This window comes from Microtus oregoni, unplaced genomic scaffold (assembly GCF_018167655.1).
Source record: "Microtus oregoni isolate MIOR12 unplaced genomic scaffold, Mior012 000006F_ref0000085, whole genome shotgun sequence".
In the NCBI taxonomy this organism is placed as follows: Eukaryota; Metazoa; Chordata; class Mammalia; order Rodentia; family Cricetidae; genus Microtus; species Microtus oregoni.
Genome location: NW_024543065.1, coordinates 51,724,412 through 51,742,535, shown reverse-complemented (window position 1 = coordinate 51,742,535; position 18,124 = coordinate 51,724,412). Strand labels below are relative to the sequence as shown.

General features: G+C 52.0%; 1 protein-coding gene across 1 annotated transcript in view; it reads right to left on the bottom strand.

Annotated features, from left to right (window-relative positions):
- Nucleotides 1-1,400: 1,400 nt before the first annotated feature.
- Nucleotides 1,401-18,124, bottom strand: part of Exoc3l2 (exocyst complex component 3 like 2) — a 32,278-nt gene continuing 15,554 nt past the window's right edge. The window contains exons 5-12 of the mRNA XM_041654031.1: nucleotides 16,084-16,185; nucleotides 15,857-15,957; nucleotides 15,022-15,132; nucleotides 11,828-11,963; nucleotides 7,662-7,784; nucleotides 7,100-7,255; nucleotides 5,117-5,238; nucleotides 1,401-2,954 (exon numbers count right to left, since the gene is read on the bottom strand). Coding sequence (XP_041509965.1) covers nucleotides 2,663-2,954; nucleotides 5,117-5,238; nucleotides 7,100-7,255; nucleotides 7,662-7,784; nucleotides 11,828-11,963; nucleotides 15,022-15,132; nucleotides 15,857-15,957; nucleotides 16,084-16,185 — 1,143 coding nt within the window. The 3' untranslated portion in view covers nucleotides 1,401-2,662. The remainder of the gene's footprint in view (nucleotides 2,955-5,116; nucleotides 5,239-7,099; nucleotides 7,256-7,661; nucleotides 7,785-11,827; nucleotides 11,964-15,021; nucleotides 15,133-15,856; nucleotides 15,958-16,083; nucleotides 16,186-18,124) is intronic.

The window sequence follows — 18,124 nt, the reverse complement described above, 5'->3', positions numbered from 1 at the left end:
ACCATGTGGGTGCTGGGAACTGAACCCAGGTCTTCTGGAAGCGCAACAATTTCTCTTGACAGCCAAGCCATCTTTCCAGCCAGGTTTGATTCATTCATTCATTTATAATTACGTATCTGTTTGTGGGTAAGTGTGTAAGTGAGTAAGTGTTTACGTCACTCTGGGTGTCTGAGGATGCCAGAGATACCGAATCTCCCTGAGCTGGAATTACAGGTAGAGAGAGAGCTGCCCAGTGTACGGGAACTAAGTCTGATCTGGAAGTGTTGCAAAGGCCTTTAACCCCCAGCCTTCTCCCCAGCCCACCCTTTCATTATTTTGAGACAGGTCTAGCTTTGTAGCCCAGGCTGACTTGGAATTCATGTAGACCAGGTTGGCCTCCAATCATGATCCTCCTGCAGCAACATCCCAAGCTGAGTATTAAGCACGTGCCACTGTGCCCACCACTGGGTTGCATGCTTCTTATTGACAAATGGCACTGCGTGGCCCATCTGTGCACCCCAGTGTCAGTTATTGGACATGTAGGTGGTTTAAACTTTGAGCGCAGTGTCCCAGGTGTCATTCAGAGCTGGGCTTACCAGACGGTGGCTGCTGAGTTTCAGGCCAGCCATGGGTACATACAGAGCTGTCTCTAAACAACAACAACATAATAAACCACTAGGTGGTATGGCACATGCCTTTAACCCAGCACTCAGGGAGGCAGAGGCAGGTGGATCTCTGTGAGTTCGAGGCCAGCCTGGTCTACAGAGTGAGTTCCAGGACAGCCAGATATACACAGAGAAACAAACCCTATATCAACAACAACAACAACAACAAAACAAAAATAAAAACAAAAAAAAAACCCAGGACAGTTCATGTCCCTAATCCCAGCAGTCGGAAGCCTGAGACAGGAGAATTGACAGTTAGGCTAGTTTAGACTATAGGCAGAATCTTGTCTCAAAATAGCCAGGCATGGTGGTGTACACTTTTAACCCACTTGGGAGGCACATGCAGGTGGATCTCTGTGAGTTTAAGGCCAGCCAGGGTTACATAGTGAGACCTTAACCCAAAAGAGAAGTAGGAGTCTACATTCCATTGGTTATATTTGTGCATGTGTGCAGGCGTGTGCATGTGTGTGTATGTATGTATATGTATGTTTTCTCTACCATGTGGTTCCAGGGGCTCAAACTCAGTCTGTTAAGCTTGGTGGCAGGCACCTATACCCAGTAAGCCATCTCACTAAACCCACCCCATTTTGTGGGATGTGATCTTGAGATGCAGCCCAGTCTGGCCCCTTCTGTTTTTTTTCCTCAGAACCCAGTCTGCTAGGATCACCGTCCTGCCATCCGTGAGCATGAAGACAAGGAAGGCTGTGTTTGAACGATGGGTTATCAAGTCAGAAAATGACGAAACGTGACCACACACAGATTAAATACATGTGTAATTGTGCAAGCGGCCACCAATGCAACAGACTGCCCCAGTCAGTTCCCCTCTCCTGAACGTCAATGACATCAAGGTGTCACTTTCAGAAGGTCAAGGGAGGAGGAGGGACATCCTCTGGGCCTCTTAGGAGGCCTGGGCAGAGAGAAGTTAAGCAATTTCCCAGGAGAGACAGGAAGTACAGCCCAGAGACTAACAGCTTCCCCTCTGAAGCACACAGCCGGGAGGCTCTCAGAGTCTAGAGCCCCCATGTTGTTGCCAATGTCCAGACATGCGTGAGGTTCCAACCCCGGCCCCTGTGCTGACCCCTGGCTGCCTCCTCTTTCTGACTTCTCAGGGAAAAATAAAATAAAATAAAACCCAACCCAGGCCAGGAAGCATCCATCACAAGCTGTCCAGCTGAGGCCGGAGGGGCAGAGGTCAGCAGGGAGATGACCTCAAGGATTCTGTGGGGACTGGGATCCGGCTGGGCTCCAGCCTGAGAGGCTGGAAACTTCCCACCCTGAGACTTTTCCTGCATCAACCCAGGAGGGCGCCCTGGATGCTGCCGGCCCAACCCCCCAGCTCCTTCCTCTCTGGACCAGGTTCCCCCACTAAGCATGGACAGGGAGGGCCGTGCCAAGGTGGCAGCCGCAAATCCAGAACGACGGCAGACGCTGCAGTAAATAAACTAGCGGTGTCTGGTTCAGAGCGGTCAAGCGGCTGCCTCAGAGCCACACGGAGCAAGGACTCAGTATCAACGGGCAACTGGGCAGTGTCTGGCCTCCTACGGCTTCTGTCCACGTTCACTGTCCTCCCCAGGAGTTGGACCCCAGCCCTGGTGGCCTTGGGTGTGTGCAAAGAGTGCTTGGCCCTGGGCCCTGTCTTCCCTCCCCTGCACTTGGGACTCAGCCCTTCCTAGTGTTAAATAGAAACCTCTTTATTCTAAGTATCTACCGTTCCTTAGTACGTTGGATTGGGGCCAGACCTTGAGGTGAGGGGAAAGGAGGTGGGCGGGGATATTTGTGTAGAGCCTTCCAGAAGGCTCTCCGCCATGCTGGGCTATGGGGGAGGAGGGTGCTGGGAATGACCTCGGCTGCCTTGGGGAACTCTTTACTCATCCTGGCCTCTGTTTCCCTTCTAGAGGGGACACTCCGGGCTGGGTGGGAGATCTAAGGCACCTGCCATCCCGGAGGTCTGTGTCTCATGCAAGGAGTCACATGGAAGGGAGGAGGGTATCTCCGCAGCAACGTGGGCATCAGGAGCCTCAGCGTTGGGCTCGGGCTCTAACTGACGATGGAGGACGAGGCCGCAGGGGCAGACAAGCCAGACTGGGCCTGGCCAGCCGGGAGAGAGGGAGGCGCCCCAAGAAGAGAGGGAGGCCGAGGCAGAAGGATGAGCGGGGCACCGGAATGTCAGCAAAGAAGGCGCGGTCCCGAGCTGGTGATAGGGTACCACCTTCAGATAGTTCCAGGTCCCGGGCCACCGCCAGAATCTCCTGGCGGGCAGCTGTGTTCCGAAGTCCTCTGATGTCCAGGAGGGCTGCCACATGCTTCCGCCTGGCGAGAGAGGAACACAGAGATCTTACTGCAGTGTCCTGGGAGCCTGACAGGTGCCCAGCCCATCGGTGCACCCTCCTGAACTTTGTCTCATTTCCTGAGCCATCTCTTGTCCCAATCTCCTGCAGCCACTTCCAAATTTTCCATGTAGAATCTTCCAGAACTCTCACCTCCAAGCTCAGTAGTAAAGTCTTTTTGTCCAACGTCTCTACTCCCATTAATTTAGCTTTCAGTCTTCACTCTAATTTACCTCAGAAGTCTCCTCTTTAAAAGAATTTTTACAGTAATGGAGACTGAAGCAAGAATCTCACACCTGGAGGGGTCTAAGCAGGGGCTCTACTGCTGAGTCACAACCCAGCCCCTCACTGGGGGATTCTAGGCAGGGGCTCTACTGCTGAGTCACACCCCAGCCCCTCACTGGGGGATTCTAGGCAGGGGCTCTACTGCTGAGTCACACCCCAGCCCCTCACTGGGGGATTCTAGGCAGGGGCTCTACTGCTGAGTCACACCCCAGCCCCTCACTGGGGGATTCTAAGCAGGGGCTCTACTGCTGAGTCACACCCCAGCCCCTCACTGGGGGATTCTAGGCAGGGGCTCTACTGCTGAGTCACACCCCAGCCCCTCACTGGGGGATTCTAGGCAGGGGCTCTACCACTGAGCCACACCCCAGCCCCTCACTGGGGGATTCTAGGCAGGGGCTCTACTGCTGAGTCACACCCCAGCCCCTCACTGGGGGATTCTAGGCAGGGGCTCTACCACTGAGCCACACCCCAGCCCCTCACTGGGGGATTCTAAGCAGGGGCTCTACTGCTGAGTCACAACCCAGCCCCTCACTGGGGGATTCTAGGCAGGGGCTCTACCACTGAGCCATACCTCAGCCCCTCACTGGGGGATTCTAGGCAGGGGCTCTACCACTGAGCCACACCCCAGCCCCTCACTGGGGGATTCTAGGCAGGGGCTCTGCCACTGAACTGCATCTCTACTTTTTAGGTTTTATTTTCAGATAGCATCTCATCAAATTGTTCAGGTTTGCCTTGACCTTCTGATGATGCTCTCCTCCCAGTCTCCTGAGTAGCTCGGTTTACACAGCTGTACTGCGATGTCCTGACTGGCTCAGGTGTACTCACTTGGTGCCTTCATCTCTTTCCTCACTCAGCCTAGGAGGTTCACCCTGTTACATCCCCACCCCCTTTCTGCAGGTTTGGAAACTTCCCCACCACAGACAGACAAACCTCAAGTCACTGTCTCTTCATGTAGATCATTCCAGAACTTTCATCCCCCAGAATGCTCACTTCACTAACATATTCCCCAAGTGGGGCACCTCTGAAAACTCCGTAGCAGGGCTACAATTCACGCTCAAGTCATCTTTGAGCTCAAAACTCTCTTCTGTAAGCCTAAATCTGAGCTGTGGTCTCAACTCTACCTCACTGAGCCAAAACAAACCTCCTAAACTGGTATGATAGATAGCACCTGTGATCCCAGCCGTGAGGCAGGAGGATTGCCACACACTGGAAACCAACCCCAGGCTGCCTCAAAACAAGCCCTAATTAGGTCTGGCAAGGTGTCTCAAGGCACCTGCTGCCAAGCCTGAAGGCTGGAGTTCAATCCTCACTCCGCAGACCAGGCTGGTCTCAAAAACAAGAGATCCACCTAATCTCTGCCTTCAGAGCACTGGGACTAAAGGCGTGAGCCACCACACCCGGCTGGACTGTCCTAGATAACAAGGACGATGACGAGGTAATTCCTGCAACCAGTCCACAAATAGGGTTTTACCATTCCTGGGCAGCAGACAAGGAGAATGAGACTCAAGGAAGGTCCCATTAAAAGGAAGTAGGCCCACCTAGATTCAGACGTGCCCGTTGCTGTCCCCCGAGTGTGCGCCCGCATGCCCGTGTGTACCCCGTGTCCCCGGCGGTTCCCTGCACGGCCAGCCCTTCCTGCCGCCGGGCGGCCTGCGCCCCCCTTGCCCTGGGCTTCCTGTGGCCGCTTGTTTGTTTGTGAGCACTGGTGGCGGTGGCGGCCGAAGGAGGGAAATCGTATTAAGAATGCCCTGGTTTCAGCAGGAAACGGCCGTCAGACACGCTCGCCGCCACCCTGCCTTGGCGCGGGTCAGGAAACGCTGGGACGGATGCCAAGTAGACCCGGGCCTGGCGGCATCTCACCTGATGTCTGGGTAGTCGCGCACCAGCACCCCGACCTCCACCTGGATGCTCGGAGTGTCCTCCAACTGCAGGATCTCGGCCAAATGCGGCACCACCTGGTCGAGCCAGGAAGCCTGGGATTCCTGCGGGGACAAGGGCTCCAGGGTCACCCAATGCAAACACCTAATACCCTGTTCGTGCTGAGCCCTGCTCCTACCTAGGCTCTTTCCCAAAGGGCTCAGACGGCAGACTGGCCAGAGGTTAGCTAGAACCTTTGCTTATATGAATCCGGGGTTGGGTAATATGATTTAAAACCTGCCAGTTGGCGGGGCAGTGGTGGCGCATGCCTTTAAATCCAGCACTTAGGAGGCAGCAGCAGGCGGATCTCTGTGAGTTCGAGTCCAGCCTGGTTTACAGAGAGAGTTCCAGGACAGCCAGTGCTACACAAAGAAACCCTGTCTCGAAAAACCAAACCAAACAAACAAATGGCCAAACAAACAAAATAAAATAAAAACCCTGCCAGCCAGAGTGACACAGTGCTTTAGTCCCAGCACTTGAGAGGTAGAGCCATGAAGATCTTTGTGAGTTCAAGTCCAGCTTGATCTACACTCCCAGACAGTCAGGGCTAAATAGAGAAACCTGTCTCAAAACAAAACAAAAAGACCTAACCTATTCCATCCAGGTTTGATGGCAAATACCTATAATTCCAGCATGTGGGATGCAGAGGCAGGAGGGTCTGGAGTTTAAAGTCATCTTCAGCCATAAAGAGTTTGAGGCCAGTCTCAGTTGCAGGAGACTCCAAAACCAACCAACCAACAATAACAACAAGAAAACACCAGCACTAGGTGGGAGGGTGGGTGGATTAGGGCTGTATAGCCAGAGGTCATCTCAAGAGACAGGATCAAGTAGATATAGCTGTGTGGTAAACTGAGGCCCTGTGTCAACTCCTCATGGGGGAGGGGAGCATAAACTAGAACTATTCCAAGTGGGGGGTTGAGGGCCAGCATATGCAAGGTTGTATCTTAGATACTGTCACCCAAAGGGAAGAGTGCAAAAATGTTACCATATAGAGAATGCTGCAAAAATGTCCCCAGGGAGTACTCTGTCCTCTTTCCCAGGACTGCCTGCAAGCCCACAACAATTATCTTGAAAATGTTTCAATAAATGAAACTAAACACAAACTCCCAAGGACACAGGCAGCAGTTGTGGAGCTCCTGGGCCCCTCTCCCAGTCCCCCCACGACAACTGCAGACACCTAAGATTTGGGACTTCAAATTCTTGGCTTTGGTGACACTTGAATTCAGAGGTGTTTTGTTTTATTTTTTTGAGACAAGGTCTCACTACATAGCCTTGGCTGACCTGGGTGGCCTCTAAATCATGACCCTCCTGGCTCATCCTTCACAGTGCTGTAATGACAGGGTTCATACCCAGTATATCTTTTATTTTTTTTAAGAAACTATCTTAGCCAGGCATAGTAGCTGCACACCTTTAATGCCAGCACTCAGGAGGCAGAGGCAGGAAGAGCTCTATGAGTTTGAGGCAAATTTGGTTTACATAGCAAATTCCAGGGCATCCAGGAGTGCATAGAGAGACCATCTCAAAAACAAAACAAAACAAAAATTATATTCTATGGAGAGGTGTTCTTTCTGCACCGTGTGGATGCCTGGAGCCCCAGAAGCCAGAATGTAGTATTGGATGAGCTACAGGCGATTGAGAGCTGCGGTGTGGGTGCTGGGAAGAGAACTCGAGTTCTCTGGAGAAGTAACCAGGGCTCTTAACCCTAAACCATCTCTCCAGTCTCCGCTCCCCCCCCCCCCCCCCGTTTCCTGGCCATAAATTTGCAGTCCTCCTGTTTCAGCCTCCCTAATGCTGGGTATGCACCATCATGAACCCGGTTTCTGTTGAGGGTCCCTTTCCCAGAGCCTCCCCTCATCCTGCTTTGGGAGCCAAGCTGCCCCACCCCCACTCCGCGCCTCGGTTTCCCCAACCCAGCCTGGCACTCACCAGCCTCCGAAACAGCCGCTGCAGCTGCGCTGCGTCCTCACGGAGCCTCCCGGCCACTCGACTGCGGGTCCTCGCAGAGCGACACCGCAGGCGCCCGCGCAGCAGTGGCCGCACATACTCCACGAGCGCCCGGCGGTGCAGTTCGGCCACCAGCACCTGGGGACAGCGAGAGACCGGGACGCTGTCTATATGCTCCAACCTAGCAGGTTCATGAGGCACCCCGGTTCCACACTCTGCGTACCCAGACAGAACACTCATGACATCCGATGGGAACCCGCCCGTTCTCTCGGAGTGCCCAGCCCCTCTACACTCAGGCCCTCTCCGGGTCCCCTCATCCTATCAGACCCTTAATCAGATATGACACACACCATTCTCCCTAAAGCATGCCCCACCCCAGGCTCCCCACAGTTTCCCTTGCAGAGGACCCCACCGGTTCCTGCACCTTAGTTTCCAGGGGGCACGTCTCCCATCTGCAGCTCCCAGATATTCGAGGTGCCACCAGACAACCGACACCCCACTTGGTAGGGTCTCCCCCAGAAGGAGAGCATTCGGGTCAACACACCTGGTAAGGCTCATCCTGCATTCTGCGCAGGGCCAGGGCCTGGGCGCCAAGTGTGCCCACGATGCCATCCAGAGCCTCAGAGCTGCTTAGCCACTTCCTGCGCATCAGTTTGTTGAAGTGCGGCTGGGTAGGACAGTGTGGAAGGGCGGGTTACAGCTTCCTCCCCCCCACCCTCCCACACGTCTCCTAGGCAAAACTTCTTATCCTTTTGACGCACAGTGCACGGGCTGGCCTTGAACTCTTGATCTCCTGGCCCCCATCTCCCAAATACTGGGATTACTGGTGAGTGCCGCCACTCTGGGCTAGGACAACGTCATTTCAACTCTTCCCCAAGGGAAGAACAAAGGCTGTGTGGTGATTGTGGACATATTGGTGAGGAGCCTTGTTGCCTTGCTGGGACGTAGAGCCAGCCAGCACAATTTCAAAAATGGCTTCCTGGAGAGGAAAACCCACGCTCAGAGGACGTGAGACAGGCTGAAGAGGGGGGACGAAGTGCCCTGAAAGGTGAGGGATTCGAATAGCCACGAGCTTGTGAGAACCCGGATGGAGTTCGACGTGGCTAGAGACGCCATTTGAATCATTTTCAGCAAAATGAAAACCGGGAACCTGTAACTGGGTGTGGTGGTACATGCCTTTAATCCCAGTACTCTGGAAGGATCTCTGAATTCTAGGCCAGCCTGGTCTACACAGGGAGTTCCAGATATAGTAAAACTCTGTTTCAAAACAACAAAAATTGGGGACCCTCCTTCAAAAAACAGGATTGTCAGAGCTGTGTTTCTTATCGTTATCATCATCACTGTTGTGCTGGGTTTTTGGTTTTTGGTTTTTTTGAGACAGGGTTTCTCTGTGACTTTGGAGCCTGTCCTGGAACTCTCTGTGTAGACCAGGCTCGCCTTGAACTCACAGAGATCCATCTGCCTCTGCCTCCCGAGTGCTGGGATTAAAGGTGTGCGCCACCACCGCCTGGCTTGTGCTGGTTTTTTGTGACAGGGTTTCTCTGTGTAGCTTCGGTTGTCTGAAATTCCCTCTGTAGAACAGGATGGCCTCAATTCAGAGATCCACCTGCCTTTGCCTCTCAAGTGTTGGGATTACAGGTGTGTGCCACCACGTCAGGCTTTATCATCATTATTATCAGTTCGATTGCTCCGTCGCTGAATAGTAGTCTAATTATTTTCAGACAGTCTCATGTACCTCAGGCTAACCCCCAACTCTAAGTAGTGGAGGATAACCCTGAGTTTCTGATCCTCCTGCCTCCATCTCCGGAGGTCACAGGCAGATACCACTATAACTTTCTATGTTTAATTTTGGAACAGGGTCTTATTGTGCAGCTCAGGCTAATCTCCATCTTGGGATGCTCCCGCCTCGGCTTTTCAAGTCTCCAGACTGTGAAAATGTGCTGACTGAGACTTTGAAGAAAGCAACCAGAGAGAATTAGGCCTCGCTCGCCTCTAGTGAGTGTGTGCTGCGAGCCATGTGATTCCCTGGTGGCTATTCTTGGTGCGTGGTGGAGAGACAATGACTGTGTCTGGTCCATGGGGCAGGGCTGGAGCAAACAAGGTCTCCTGGGATGTGAAGAGGGTCAGCTTTCCCTTGCAGCAACAGGGGACTTGTGGGAGGTTGTAAGTAGGGAAGGGAGAGGGTCAGGTTCCCACCCTGCTTGGCATACACCAGCATTTGTGTATGCACCCCCCATATACACACACACACACACACACATACATATACACACATGTAGATACATACACTCACACACAGTCACACATACTTAAACACACATATATACATGCATACATATATGCATGCACACACACACACACACAGTTACCAGTATTGAGCACAACGCTACCAGGGTACAGACTGAATATTCATGGCAGCTCTGACTCCGTGAATCTCCCTTTCAGCTGTCCCTCCTCTGTAGCCCCATGACAGTTGTTCCTCCCAAACTCCTTCCCTTCCTCTCTCATCTACCAGCTTTCTCAGACCTTCCTATGCCTCTAACTGTGCATCTCAAAACCACAGGCTTCTCTGAGCATGGAGAATAGTGACTGGAAGCCTGGTATTGGGAAGGGTGAACCAGGAGGTCTTGGGAATTTGAGGCCAACCTGGACTACATAGTGAATACTAGCTAGCCAGAGCTACAGAGACCCTGTCCCAACGCCCCCTACCTTTAATCCTACCCTGAAGGTGCAGAGGCAGGTAAATTTCTGTGAGTTCCAACTCAGCCTGGCATTATAAAGAGACTATATCTAAAACAAACAAACAAAATAAGGGATTCAGTGGGAGGTGAGTTGGAGAAGTGGCTCAGTGGTAGAGCCCCTGCCTAGAATCCCCCAGTGAAGGGCTGGGGTGTGGCTCAGTGGTAGAGCCCCTGCCTAGAATCCCCCAGTGAGGGGCTGGGGTATGGCTCAGTGGTAGAGCCCCTGCCTAGAATCCCCCAGTGAGGGGCTGGGGTGTGGCTCAGTGGTAGAGCCCCTGCCTAGAATCCCCCAGTGAGGGGCTGGGGTGTGGCTCAGTGGTAGAGCCCCTGCCTAGAATCCCCCAGTGAGGGGCTGAGGTGTGGCTCAGTGGTAGAGCCCCTGCCTAGAATCCCCCAGTGAGGGGCTGGGGTGTGGCTCAGTGGTAGAGCACCTGCCTAGACTTCCCCAGTGAGGGGCTAGGGTGTGGCTCAGTGGTAGAGCCCCTGCCTAGTATGGGAAGTGCTGAGCTTGGTCCCCAGCTCCTTAAAGGGGCAGGAAAGCAAAGCCCTGGCACATCTGGCTGCAGAAGTGATTTAGGAGAGGAAGCAACAGGGAATCAGTGCTAGAATTCCCCAGGACCCCTACTCTTCCTCCTCCTGCAACAGAAGTGGGTAGAGCTCCCCTGGACACGTTGACTCTGAACTCCTAGCTCAAGGGATCCTCCTGCCTCAGCACTCCTACTAGCTGTCGGTACAGGTGTGAGCTGGTACACGCAGAAGTCTGGGTCCAGTCATCGTCCTGTCATATTTTATTTGATTTTTATCGGGACGGGTTCTCACTCTAACTCTGGCTGCCCCAGAACTCACTGCAGACCTTCCTGGCCTCAGACTGCCTCCAGAATGCTGGGATTAAGGGCATGTGCCACCACAGCTCGTGGGCCCAAGGTACTATGTTTTTAAAATATTTAAATTATTGATTTTTATTTTATGTGCACATTTGGCTGTGTGAGGGTGTCAGATTACCTGGATTTGGAAAGCTGCCATGTGGGTGCTGGGAATTGAACCTGGGTCCTTCTGAAGAGCAGCCAGTACACTTAACCACTGAGCCATCTCTCCAGTCCTAGAGACTGTATTTTAAGTGGGAATGATCAGGGAACATCTGCCTAAGAATGAAACAAGCTGGTCAGTGGTGGTGCAGACTAATCTCAGCACTAGGGAGGCAGAGGTAGGTGGAGCTCTGTGAGTTTGAGGCCAGCCTGGTGTACAATGAGTTCTAGAACAGTCAGAACTACACAGAGAAACTGTGTCTCGAAAAATCAAAATAAACAAGTAAACAAATGAATAAAAAGATTTGAAAGAAGGGAGGAGGGCAAGCCACAGGGCTAAGGGAGGAGGAGCATCTGAGCAGAGAGAACAGAAAGGCCCAGGGCCCGAGATAGGAAAGCATTAAGGAGTGGGTGTTACTGCCTGAGTGGAAAGGAGTCTCGGAGATGGGGGGATATGAGGTCCTAGAATAGCTGACCAGGGGACCTGGGGCACAGCGAGGCCCCTGGCTTTTTCTATCGGGGATCTGGGAGTCTAGGCTGAATTCCGAGCATAGAAAGGGTGTGTAGGGTCCCTTTATACTGCTACTGAATGGCTCTTTGCCTCCCTGTGGTCCACAACACAGGAGCTAACCCACTTATTACCTCACCCCCTTACGACATTTAAAGAGGCTCTGGGCCATAAAGAGGCATGACTTTGGGGGACCTCAGTAGGAAAAGTACTACATAAGCCCTCTTTTGCTGGCAGCTCTGCCCACCCCATTCTGCTACATCCTCCCACCTCTTCCTTCCTATGCTCCCTCCCCCCCCCCCCCAAACAGTTCCAACATGGCATCACCCCCAGCCCTCCCTGTTTCCCCGAACACTGAATCATGGGTTAGAAGGAACTGTGAGGTGTGGGGGCAATGCCAATCCATCCTGGAACTGCCCCACCCCCTCACACTCACCTGTAGTTCCTGGAATAACAACTCAGCAAGGACACGATGGCAAAGTCGGGTCACACGGTCCAAAGCGATGGCCGAAGCTTCCCGGGCCGGCTCACTTTCAGGGGGCCCCACCCTGGCCAGTCGCTCAGCCAGAGACCTGTGGGGATCAACAGGGCTCAGAGTCCAACCTTCCAGCATCTGAGTGCCCCTGCCAGAACCAGCAGGGTCTGGGGTAGTAGGTCTATGATCCCAGTGATGGAGGAAGCTGAGGCGGTGGGGATATAAAGTTCAAAGCCAGCCGGGGCTGCAGAATGACTTTAAGACTCGCTTGAATGGGGCTGGAGAGGTGGCTCAGTGGTTAAAAGGACCCAGGTTCAGATCCCAGCACCCATAAGCCAGCTCCCAACCATCCATAACTCTAGAGGACATCACAGCCTCTTCTGACCTCGGAGAGGACTGTATTCATGTACAAACAAGCACACATGCGCATGCACACACACGGAGAATAAAATAAATCTTTTTAAAAAGACAGAAAGAGAGCAGGGCAGTGGTGGCGCACACCTTTAATCCCAGCACTCAGAAGGCAGAGGCAGGCAGATCTCTGAGTTCAAGTCCAGCCTGGTCTACAGAGTGAGTTCCAGGACAGCCAGGGCTACACAGAGAAACCCTGTCTCAGAAACAAACAAAAGACTAAAAGTCCATCCAGTTCAAGGATAAAACTCCTGCCTAGCCTGCTAGGTCTTGGATTAGATCACCATCAATGAGAATAACAGAAAAGGACCAATCCAGACACTGTCAGAACACAGGTCAAGAAGAGAGCCCTGTGAAGAGAAGTCTGCGAGCTTGTGAGAAAACCCTAAGAAGCCAAGACCAGAGCCTGTGACCTGAGTTTCTTCAAATCCACGGAATTGCTCCTGCTTCCGTGTTCTTCCCAGGCGTAGTGGGCAGGAGAGAGTCTGTTTCAGATCAGTCGTCACCATGGCTACTGATATTTGTTTATATGTCTCTCTGGAAAAACACGCTTTTGTTGCATGCGGCTTGTCTGCCATGCGTGGCTTGTCCTTGCGATTTGGACACTTTACACGTGACTCCTCCTACCGCCAGAGTACAGACTGTCTGATGCTCTGAATAAAGTCAGCTATTCCCACCTCATTCATCGGCTCCACTCTCCCAGGTCCTACCATCTCTAGAACTGAGACAGGGTGTCTCTGGGTAGCCCTGGCTGGCCTAGAACTCAGAGATTCACCTGCCTCTGTCTCCCGACTGCTGGGATTAAAGTCATGCACCACCACACCCAGCTGTCTTGTTGAGAGCATTGGTAATTGTTCAAATACCTGTCAGAGTATATGCAGATAATACTAATGGTATGGATTTTTCCCAAAAAGGCAGACCGTGGTGGTAAGGAGGATCATTATCACCATTATTTATTATTTTATTTATGGGGGCGTGCCTGCCACAGCGCACGTGTGGAGGTCAGAGGACCCCTTGAGAGTCAGTTTTCTCCTCCCACCATGTGGGCCCCAGGGATGAAACGCAATCTGTTGTCACCACTGAGCCATCTCCCTCATTGAATTGAACTCCCAATTTTATAAAAGCCACCTGAGGGGTGCAGCTTGGTGGAGGTGCAGTAAGCAGACTGGAGGTGCTGGGTTTCATCCCAGTAGTGACAATAAAGCAACAAAGCCTGTGATGGCCACGCTCGCCTGAACTCCCAGCTCACGGGACACAGGCACAGGAGGACCAGAAATTTAAGTTTGTTTTCAGGGATACGTGAGACCCTGTGCTAAAAGCCCAATCAATAAGTGAAATTTTAAAAATTATATATGGCCTGGCATGGTGGCACACCCCTTTAATCCCAACACTCTGGAGATGGAGGAGAGCAGACCTCTGTGAGTTCAAAGCCTGCTTGGTCTATGTCTACATTGTAAATTCCAGAACAGTCAGGGCTATAGAGAAACCCTGTCTCAAAAAGTAAATGCAATTTAAAGTAAATAAATAAAAAGAAAAGTTCCTTTGCATGCACGTGTGGGGGCCACGGGTAAAAATCATGGGCTGTGGAATATTCCTTTACACTGTGTGAATATATGTTGCTGTGATTGGTTTAATAAACAAGTTGACTGACCAATAGCTGAACAGGGTAAAGCTAGACAGGAAAGTCAAATTGAGAATGCTGGGAAAGAGAAGGGTGGAGTCTGGGGTCACCAGCCAGATGCCAAGGGTCAGGAGATGAACGTGCCATGTTAATAAAGGTACCACCTCATGGTAGAGCATAAATACGGAATACCAGTTAACTTAAAATGTAAGTGCTAGTTAGTAATAAGCCTGAGCTATTGGCCGAGCATTTGTAATTAATACAAGCCTCTGTGTGGTAATTTGAATGCAGCTCCTGGGATGGGAAAACTCCATCTACAGTTAGGTGTCATCATCAGTTGTTTAATATTATTTTTTAAAATGTGTTATGGGTGTTTGCCTGCAAGTATATCACTGTACCACTTTTGTGTCTGTAGCCCTTGGAGGCCAGAAGAGGGCATCAGATCCGTTGGAGCTGGAACTACACACAGTTGTGAGCCTGATAAAATGGGTGCTGGGAATCAAACTTTAGTCCCATGGAAGAACAACCAGTGTTCTTAATCTCTGAGCCATCTCTCCAGCCTCCATGTTATTTTTTGAGAAAAGAGTTTCAGTGACTTCTGGGAACCCAAACTCAGGCCTTCCTCTTTGACTATAGCCACTATAGTGCTCCAATCCTTCCTTCCCTCCCTCCCTCCCTCCCTCCCTCCCTCCCTCCCTCCCTCCTTTCTTTCTTTCTTTCTTTCTTTCTTTCTTTCTTTCTTTCTTTCTTTCTTTCTTTCTTATGTACAGTGTTCTGCCTGCATGTATGTTTGCATGCCAGAAGAGGGCACCAGATCTCATTACAGATGGTTGTGGGCCACCATACCGGTGCTGCGAATTGAACTCAGGACCTCTGGAAGAGCAGCTTGTGCTCTTAACCTCTGAGCCGTCTCTCCAGCCCCCTATTTCTCCAATTCTAACACGTCAACATTCCCCTTATATAGATGGATGCTGCAGTCCAGGAATCCCCCAGATCCGATGCCTCTGAGGTTGCACGTCTGTGCTCCCAGCCCCTAAGCTCAGTGACACCCACCCAGAGACCTACTTGCTCAGTTCAGGTGTCACCCAAGCCTCCCACACTCTGTCCCCATGGGTGTTCTCACCTCAGGGGGGGCCCACAGTTGACCAGCGAGATAGTCCTACTGATGTAGGTTTCAGAGGGCAGTTCTCGGATCCCTGGGTTCTCGTGGAACCGCTCCACTCGCTGCTGAAAGCTGACAGGAGAGGGGACAGTGGGCACAACGCATGGCACGTGCTGCTGGGTCGGAATCCCATGACTGACACTCAGCCTGTCAGTTAAAGCAGATCCTACTCCCCGGCATCTCTGATGCTCCTTTTCTTATCTTCAATCACCCAACCCAAGTGCTGAAGGTTGAACCCAAAACTCTTACGTGCTAGGTAATCCTTCCAGGACTGAGCAACACCCCAGCCCCTCACTGGGGGATTCTAGGCAGGGGCTCTACCACTGAGCCACGCTCCCAGCCCCTCACTGGGGGTTTCTAGGAAGGGGCTCTACCACTGAGCCACACCCCAGCCCTTCACTGGGGGATTCTAGGTAGGGGCTCTACCACTGAGCCACGCTCCCAGCCCCTCACTGGGGGATTCTAGGTAAGTCTACTGGTGAGCCACACCTCCAGGATTATTGTTGTCTTTCTTTTCTTTTCTCTTTTTAAAGATAAATTTTATTTCAAATTATTCATATGCATGTGTCTCTGTGAACATGTGTGCTGGTGCCTGGGGAGACCATAGACATTGCATCCCCCTGGAGCTGGTGTTATGGACAGATGCCAGCCATCTCACATGGGTTCTGGGACTGAACTTAAGTTCTCTGGGACACACTTCCCCAGTCCTCCTCTGCCTTTCACCTCGACTGTCTCAATGTGAACCAGATCCCGGTGGCCAGCCCCCTCAGACCCACCCTCTCCCTATGCCCCTTACCTCTGCAGGAACTCTGCCAGCCCTCCCAGGCAGCAGTGTGCCATCCTCTCCACAAACTCCTGACTGATACGGGGTGCTCTCTCTGTGTGTTCTTCCAGAAGCTGTGTGGACCAGGAGGAGGCACAGAGACACAGTGGAGGGGTTGGTCCCCCTCCCTCCCCTCCCACACTCCAGGCTATCCCCTTCCTCCCCTCCCACGCCCCAGGCTATTCCCTTCCTCCCATTACCTCACAGACATCTTGGGCCAGGTTGCTGGGCGTGTAGTCTAAGCTGCCCCACTGTTCCTCGTCTTCCTGCAGCACTTGAAGGAGAGCTGCTCGGGTCTGAGTCTGTGGCAGGTGGTGGACCAGCAGAAGTCAGGGCAGCTGGGGCCTTACCATCCTCTCACCACCGTCTAAGTACCTTCACCAAGAAGTTCTGGGCTCACCCCACAAACCCCAAGGTCAAAGAGATACTTGGAACCCTCCCCACCCCACCCTTGCCTCCTCCTTTCCTGCCTGTGGCCTAGGACTTAATATTAAAACCATGTGGGTTTTTTTTTAAGATATAGATAAGGCAGTCAGCGGTGGCACACACCTTTAATCTCAGCACTTGGAAGGAAGAGGCAGGCAGATCTCTGTGAGTTCAAGACCAGCCTGGTCTAGAGTTGCAGGACAGTGAGGACTACACAGAGAAACCTTGACAGAGAGAGAGGAGAGAGAGAGAGAGAGAGAGAGAGAGAGAGAGAGAGAGAAGAGAAGAGATGAGAGAGAGAGGAGAAAGAGAAAGAGGAGAGAGGAGAGATAGAGAGAGAGGGAGAGAGAGGAGAGAGAGGAGAGAAAGAGGAGAGAGGAGAGATAGAGAGAGAGGGAGAGAGAGAGAGAGAGAGAGAGAGAGGAGAGACGAGAGAGAGAGAGAGAGAGAGAGAGAGAGAGAGGAGAGACGAGAGAGAGAGAGAGAGAGAGAGAGAGAGAGAGAGAGAGAGAATGTAGGTGCCCAGAGAAGTCAAAAGAAGCTGTCAGATTCCCCTGGAGCTGGAATTACAGGTGGCTATGGGCTGCCTGATATGGGTGCTAGAAACTGAACTTGAGTTTCACTTAGGTGCTGAACCACACTCCAGCCGCAATACCGTGTGTGTGTGTGTGTGTGTGTGTGTGTGTGTGTGTGTGTTGATGTATATCTCACATATATACATATATGTTTATACACACACATAAACATCTATATTTGTTTTTCATTTGTTTTCAAGATGGGGTTTCTCTGTCCTGGAACTCCCTCTGTAGACCAGGCTGGCCTTGAACTCAGAGATCTGCCTGCCTCTGCCTCCCGAGTGCAGGAACCGGAGGGGTGCGCCACCATAGCTGACTACACCTTGTATTTTTAAGCTTTCTCTTGCAGCCGAGGGCTGTTTGAGGGTGGAAGGCTCTTCTACAGGGTTCTGCTGAACAATTAGTTTAAAGCACTCACATTTGGGCTGGGAAAGTAACTCAGTGACAGAACCCTGACCTCACAAGAGCAAGGCTCTAGGTCACTCATGGCACCATACACAGGAAGAGACACATCTAAAAGTTCTGTGTTCTGATTCAAGAATGCCAAACACTAATGGATAGGTATTTAGCTCAGCAGTAGAGACCCTGCCTAGAATCCCCCAGTGAGGGGCTGGAGGTGTGGCTCAGTGGTAGAGCACTTTCAAAAGGCCCCTGTTCCATCCCAGGAATATGGGGGGGGGCACAAAAGGAATTTTCGAGGTTTGCCTAACTGATTCGCTAGTGTCCTCAATCGAGTAAGTGAGTGTAGCTTTACACGTGTGGTTCCATGTACATGAGGTAAGACCTATCATTAACCACTTGTTTCTGAGACAGCCTGGCTGACCTGGAACTCCGCATCTAGACCAGGCTGGACTCATCTGCCTGCCTCTGCGTCCCAAAGCCATGACGAAAAGGTGTCGCCACCTGTCTTGGCCATTCCCTGCTTCTCTTCTCAGCTGTGCAAGCATATTGTCAAGATGCCTACATGCCGGGGTGCTGTAAGTATTGGGGTCTTGCAGTGAGACTCTGGGACCAGGGTCTGAACCTCTCAAACCTTTGTGTGTTGGGGGAGTGCTTAGGAGGTGACATAAAATGTAGACATGGTCAAGAATGGTTCCGCAGGCAGTGATCTCAGTGCTGGGGAGACCGAGGCAAGAGGGTTATGAATTCTAGAGTGAGACTGTGTCAAAAAAAAAATTCTAAGAAGAGAGAGAGCCAAAGAGACAGAGAGAGGAGAAGAGAAGGAGGAGGAGGAGGAGGA